Genomic DNA, 7,022 nt, shown 5'->3' with positions numbered 1-7,022 from the left:
ACAGCTCTGCAGGGAGGAGTAGGTGGTGGCACTGATGATACAGCTCTGCGGGGAGGAGGTGGTGGCACTGATCATACAGCTCTGCGGGGTGGAGGTGATTTCTCTGATCATACAGCTCTGCGGGGAGGAGGAGGTGGCACTGATCATACAGCTCTGCGGGGAGGAGGTGGTGGCACTGATCATACAGCTCTGCGTGGAGGAGGTGGTGGCTCTGATCATACTGCTCTGCGGGGAGGAGGTGGTGGTACTGATCAAACAGCTGTGCGGGGAGGAGGTGATTTCTCTGATCATACAGCTCTGCAGGGAGGAGGTGGTGGCTCTGATCATACAGCTCTGCGGGGAGGAGGTGGTGGCTCTGATCATACAGCTCTGCGGGGAGGAGGAGGTGGCACTGATCATACAGCTCTGCGGGGAGGAGGTGGTGGCACTGATCACACAGCTCTGCGGGGAGGAGGTGGTGGCACTGATCATACAGCTCTGCGGGGAGGAGGTGGTGGCACTGATCATACAGCTCTGCGGGGAGGAGGAGATGGCTCTGATCATACAGCTCTGCGGGGAGGAGGAGGTGGCACTGATCATACAGCTCTGCGGGGAGGAGGTGGTGGCACTGATCATACAGCTCTGCGGGGAGGAGGTGGTGGCACTGATCATACAGCTCTGCGGGGAGGAGGTGGTGGCACTGATTATACAGCTCTGCGGGGAGAGGGTGGTGGCTCTGATCATACAGCTCTGCGGGGAGGAGGTGGTGGCTCTGATCATACAGCTCTGCGGGGTGGAGGTGATTTCTCTGATCATACAGCTCTGCGGGGTGGAGGTGGTGGCACTGATTATACAGCTCTGCGGGGAGGAAGTGGTGGCTCTGATCATACAGCTCTGCGGGGGAGAAGGTGGTGGCACTGATCATACAGCTCTGCGGGGTGGAGGTGATTTCTCTGATCATACAGCTCTGCAGGGAGGAGTAGGTGGTGGCACTGATGATACAGCTCTGCGGGGAGGAGGTGGTGGCACTGATCATACAGCTCTGCGGGGTGGAGGTGATTTCTCTGATCATACAGCTCTGCGGGGAGGAGGAGGTGGCACTGATCATACAGCTCTGCGGGGAGGAGGTGGTGGCACTGATCATACAGCTCTGCGGGGAGGAGGTGGTGGCACTGATCATACAGCTCTGCGGGGAGGAGGTGGTGGCACTGATTATACAGCTCTGCGGGGGGAGGGTGGTGGCTCTGATCATACAGCTCTGCGGGGAGGAGGTGGTGGCTCTGATCATACAGCTCTGCGGGGTGGAGGTGATTTCTCTGATCATACAGCTCTGCGGGGTGGAGGTGGTGGCACTGATTATACAGCTCTGCGGGGAGGAAGTGGTGGCTCTGATCATACAGCTCTGCGGGGGAGAAGGTGGTGGCACTGATCATACAGCTCTGCGGGGTGGAGGTGATTTCTCTGATCATACAGCTCTGCAGGGAGGAGTAGGTGGTGGCACTGATGATACAGCTCTGCGGGGAGGAGGTGGTGGCACTGATCATACAGCTCTGCGGGGTGGAGGTGATTTCTCTGATCATACAGCTCTGCAGGGAGGAGTAGGTGGTGGCACTGATGATACAGCTCTGCGGGGAGGAGGTGGTGGCACTGATCATACAGCTCTGCGGGGAGGAGGTGGTGGCTCTGATCATACAGCTCTGCGGGGAGGAGGTGGTGGCTCTGATCATGCAGCTCTGCGGGGAGGAGGTGGTGGCACTGATCATACAGCTGTGCGGGGAGGAGGTGGTGGCACTGATCATACAGCTCTGCGGGGAGGAGGTGGTGGCTCTGATCATACAGCTCTGCGGGGAGGAGGTGGTGGTACTGATCATACAGCTGTGCGGGGAGGAGGTGATTTCTCTGATCATACAGCTCTGCAGGGAGGAGGTGGTGGCTCTGATCATACAGCTCTGCGGGGAGGAGGAGGTGGCACTGATCATACAGCTCTGCGGGGAGGAGGTGGTGGCACTGATCATACAGCTCTGCGGGGAGGAGATGGTGGCACTGATCATACAGCTCTGCGGGGCGGAGGTGGTGGCACTGATCATACAGCTCTGCGGGGAGGAGGAGGTGGCACTGATCATACAGCTCTGCGGGGAGGAGGTGGTGGCACTGATCATACAGCTCTGCGGGGAGGAGGTGGTGGCACTGATCATACAGCTCTGCGGGGAGGAGGTGGTGGCACTGATCATACAGCTCTGCGGGGAGGAGGTGGTGGCACTGATCGTACAGCTCTGCGGGGAGGAGGTGGTGGCACTGATCATACAGCTCTGCAGGGAGGAGGTGGTGGCACTGATCATACAGCTCTGCGGGTAGAAGGTGTTGGCACTGATCAAACAGCTCTCCGGGGAGGAGGTGATTTCTCTGATCATACAGCTCTGCAGGGAGGAGGAGGTTATGGCTCTGATCATACAGGTCTGAGGGGAGTAGGTGGTGGCTCTGATCATACAGCTCTGCGGGGAGAGGGTGGTGGCACTGATCATACAGCTCTGCGGGGAGGAGGTGATGGCTCTTATCCTACAGCTCTGCGGGGAGAATGTGGTGGCTCTGATCATACGGCTCTCCGGGGAGGAGGTGATTTCTCTGATCATACAGCTCTGCAGGGAGGAGGTGGTGGCTCTGATCATACAGCTCTGCGGGGAGGAGGTGGTGGCTCTGATCATGCAGCTCTGCGGGGAGGAGGTGGTGGCACTGATCATACAGCTGTGCGGGGAGGAGGTGGTGGCACTGATCATACAGCTCTGCGGGGAGGAGGTGGTGGCACTGATAATACAGCTGTGCGGGGAGGAGGTGATTTCTCTGATCATACAGCTCTGCAGGGAGGAGGTGGTGGCTCTGATCATACAGCTCTGCGGGGAGGAGGTGGTGGCTCTGATCATACAGCTCTGCGGGGAGGAGGAGGTGGCACTGATCATACAGCTCTGCGGGGAGGAGATGGTGGCTCTGATCATACAGCTCTGCGGGGAGGAGGTGGTGGCTCTGATCATACAGCTCTGCGGGGAGGAGGTGGTGGCTCTGATCATGCAGCTCTGCGGGGAGGAGGTGGTGGCTCTTATAAGAGCCTTTGTGGTAACAGAACAGGGGATGCAGCTTATTTCTTAGCCGCGGGCTTCTTGGCTTTCGCAGCCTTCTTAGCCGGACTCTTAGCGGGTTTGGCCGCCTTCTTAGCCGGACTCTTCGTCACCTTCTTGGGCTTGGGAGCGGCTTTCGGCTTCTTGGGGCTCTTGGCCGCTTTCTTGGCCGCTGCGGGCTTCTTGGCCTTTTTCGGGCTCTTCTTGGCCGCAGTCGGAGCCTTCTTGGGCTTCTTCGGAGATTTGGCGGCTTTCTTGGCAGCAGCGGGTTTCTTAGGTTTGGCCGCAGCTGCTGGCTTCTTCTTGGCCACTTTGTCCTTCGTCTCCTGCTTCTTGTTCAGCTTGAAGGACCCGGAGGCGCCGCTGCCTTTCACCTGGAGGAGGGCGCCCTTGGTGACCAGAGCCTTGACGGCCAGCTTCAGGCGGCTGTTGTTCTTCTCTACATCGTATCCTCCAGCAGACAGAGCCTTCTTCAGGGCGGCCAGAGACACCCCGCTGCGCTCCTTGGAGGCGGACACGGCTTTCACGATCAGCTCGGAGACGCTGGGGCCGGAGGGTTTATTGCTCTTCTTGGCAGCAGATTTCTTCGGCTGCTTCTTGGATTTGGCGGCCGGTTCTGCGGGAGGGGGAGCGGCGGCTGGCGCGGTCTCTGCCATCATGTGCTGCTGACGCAAAATGAAAATATTTCCTGATAGGAAGGAAAACACTGAGGCCGGAGCTGGAGGCGCCTGTTATATGTACAGGCTTACTGCGCACTGATTGGCTGCTGAGCAGCACCGTCCTGAGCTTCTATTGGCTGACACTGGACACAGGCCCCGCCCCCTCCCAGCTGAGTCCGAGTGAAGCTCCGCTCTCCCCTTGTGCTTCCCTGCCCGGGATAAAAGCCCTTTACCGGCTAACACCGGACAGCAGAGCGCGATTCCTCCGTCGCCTCCCCTTCTCCAACATCTCCACCGGCCATTTGTAGCCGTCACTAGCAGAGATGCCGGGAAAGAGCGGAGAGGAAATCCCGGGATCATCGCCGCCGTCCTCCCGATCTGCACATCACTGTGTATCCGGGGAGATAAATCTGCTGCGGGAGCTCGTTCCTCCTATTCCCGGCTCCTGTCACCATCACAGGGATCTTTACTCCTATGTCTATCGCACAGGAAGCTGATTGTACGATGTGGGGACGAGCTGGAGCTGCTGACAACCCAGAAGGGTAACACAGGCGACGGCCTCCGCTGACTGCCACCTCCCTGACCTGTGGTGTCACTGTACCCCGTATGTGCAGAGGATTGGGGGGACACGTGTTCCACACCAGTAGATGATCCACATCGGTGGCTGATTGCAATCACCTGCCTGATATCGTGTCTTACCCAGTGTGAAGCTGTGACCGCTGCGGCCTGTCATGGTGCGAAGAGCTCTGATGAGGCGACAGCTGCACACTGCGACTCCCCAACCAAACACATAAACATCTCCGGGGAGAAAACTGAAATATTAATGGATTTATGTGACCCCCACTATTGTGTAAAAGGGGAATATTGGGAGAAAAGCGGAGACACAAAATCCAGCGTCTACACAGAGAACACAGCTGTACATAGTATATATAGTGCACAACATCACATCTGCACAGCCCAGATCAGCAGTGTAATAAGTGTCACTGATACTAGAGGAGAGGGTACAGTATATACAGCAGAGTGTACAGTATATACAGCAGAGTACACAGTATATAGAGCAGAGTGTACAGTATATACAGCAGTGTGCACAGTATATAGAGCCAGTGTGTACAGTACATACAGCAGTGTGTACAGTATATAGAGCAGTGTGTAAAGTATATACAGCAGTGTGTACAATTTATAGACCAGAGTGTACAGTATATAGAGCAGTCTCCCCTCTCTTCTTCTTTCTCTCTCTCTCCCTCTTTCTTAATCTCTATTTCTCTCTCCTCTCTTTCATTATTTCCTTCTCTCCTTTCTCTCTTCGCTCTCCTCTCTTTCTCTCTTCTTTTTTCTCTAAATCTTTCTCTCACTCTTACTCTTTCTTCCTTTCTATTTCTCTCTCTCCCTCTCTTTCCCTTGCTTTCTCTTTTTCTTACTTTATATCTATCTCTCTCCTTCTCTCTTTCTTTATCTCTCTTCTCTCTACTTCTCTATCTCTCTCTTTATGTCTTTTTGTCTCTCTCTCTCTCTCTTTCTCCCTTTCTTTCTCTCTATCTCCTTCTTTCTCATTCTCTCTCTTTCACTTTATCTCTCTCTTTCTCTCTCTCAGGGAGAGATTATCAATCCTTCATGTCAGCAGTGCACCTCTCCAAAATGAGGCAGATGTACTAGATTTTCTAGGCACCGCCATCTGCACGTGGGGTGCTGCTGTAATCCCTGTCATCATCCTCGTTTTTCCTCTCCACGTTTCCATATCCAGCCAAGTGATCGCTGGGCCCAGTATTCTCATCAGCATTGCCGATACTTCGAGCTGTAGCAAAGGAGAAGGCACAAGTGATGATAACCCGCCTCTATGTGCCCTCAAGTGTCTCCGCTGTGGTGCGGGATGATATGCTATGGAAGGTTAATAATCAATAATTGTGTCCTTCCTACAGGCTCTGGTGCCCCATGGAATGAAAGGTTTCCCCAGGAGGGCGGTGGTAAAGATGTTTAATGACTTGCTAAGGAATGGTCGCATGCAAAAACTCCAAGACTCGGACACCGTGCTGTCCCAGATTTTGGAGATGACGTGCAGTGACTTGGATTGGGAGGTGAAGGTGAACGCAGTGGACCTGGCACATTCCTATATGTCCCAAACATTGGAGATGGGACCGTCCCTAACGTGCCCTTACACTATAGGGCTGCCATCTAGCAGAAGCTCAGGTTCCATCTCCGACGCTCTGGTTACATGTGAATGAGTCGGGCTTTTTCCGGCCTTATTGACTTGTCTGTGTGACTGTGACCGGCCAGTGGCATTAAAGTTTTGTGAAATCCTTCTTGCTGTGAAGCCCAAACTGTGTAATGGGGACACTGATCCCTCCGAACAGCATGGAAGAGACTGGCTGGAGCACACGATAAAAGAGAAGCAAATGGCAGGCGGGGACGGTGCTGGGGCCGGCAGGGTCGCCCACCAGATTGGGCCACTGGTGTCATACAGAAGATGGATTTGGATAACATAAAATGTCCCCTTCCGAAAAACAGCGATCATGTACACGAAACTCCCCGGTCACTGCTGCAGGACGTCAAAGCAACCTTATGGGGGGAAGAAATGCACGATGCAGATTGCTACTGATGCGGAAGTTTATGGTACTTTTCTGCTGCAGATTTCACTGCGGAAATGCCTTTTGTGCTGTAATTTGTAGTGGATCCAACCTGTGTTTTTCTTTTTTTACTACAGTGCCCTACTGGGACCCAGAAGCCCTTCTGGCCATCCAACTGCTACTCAGGCGCCAATTTCTAAGAAAGATTTATCTCCTCTCTTTCTTTCTCTTTTCTTTCTCTAAATCTTTCTCTCACTCTTACCCTTTTCCCCTTTCTATTTCTCTCTCACCCTCTCTTTCTCTTGCTTTCTCTTTCTCTTTTTTCTCACTTTATCTCTATCTTTCTCTCTCCTTGTCTCTTTCTTCATCTCTATTTCTTCTCTCTCTACTTATCTCCCTCTTTCTTTCTCTTTGTCTTTATCTCTCTTTCTTTCTCCTTTGCTTTCTCTCTCTCTCTCTCCTTCTTTCTCATTCTCTCTCGTTCACTCTCTCTCTTTGTCTTTATCTCTCTCTCTCCTTCTCTCTCCCAGGGAGAGATGATCAATCCTTCATGTCAGCAGTGCACCTCTCCAAAATGAGGCAGATGTACTAGATTTTCCAGGCACCGCCATCTGTACGTGCGGTGCTGCTGTAATCCCTGTCATCATCCTCGTTTTTCCTCTCCACGTTTCCATATCCAGCCAAGTGATCGCTGGGCCCAGTATTCTCATCAG

The 7,022-nt window shown here is 53.9% G+C and overlaps 1 protein-coding gene across 1 annotated transcript; it reads right to left on the bottom strand.

The window, feature by feature from the left end:
* Nucleotides 1–3,109: 3,109 nt before the first annotated feature.
* On the bottom strand, nt 3,110–3,791 carry LOC138645985 (histone H1C-like). The gene has a single exon (XM_069735464.1). It carries the CDS (start codon nt 3,746–3,748, stop codon nt 3,110–3,112), a length of 639 nt encoding a protein of 212 aa, XP_069591565.1. The 5' UTR covers nt 3,749–3,791.
* Nucleotides 3,792–7,022: the final 3,231 nt, after the last annotated feature.

This window comes from Ranitomeya imitator, chromosome 7, assembly GCF_032444005.1.
Source record: "Ranitomeya imitator isolate aRanImi1 chromosome 7, aRanImi1.pri, whole genome shotgun sequence".
NCBI classification, from domain to species: domain Eukaryota; kingdom Metazoa; phylum Chordata; class Amphibia; order Anura; family Dendrobatidae; genus Ranitomeya; species Ranitomeya imitator.
The sequence above is the reverse complement of the archived record's forward strand: the minus strand, read 5'-3'. Positions and strand labels throughout refer to the sequence as shown.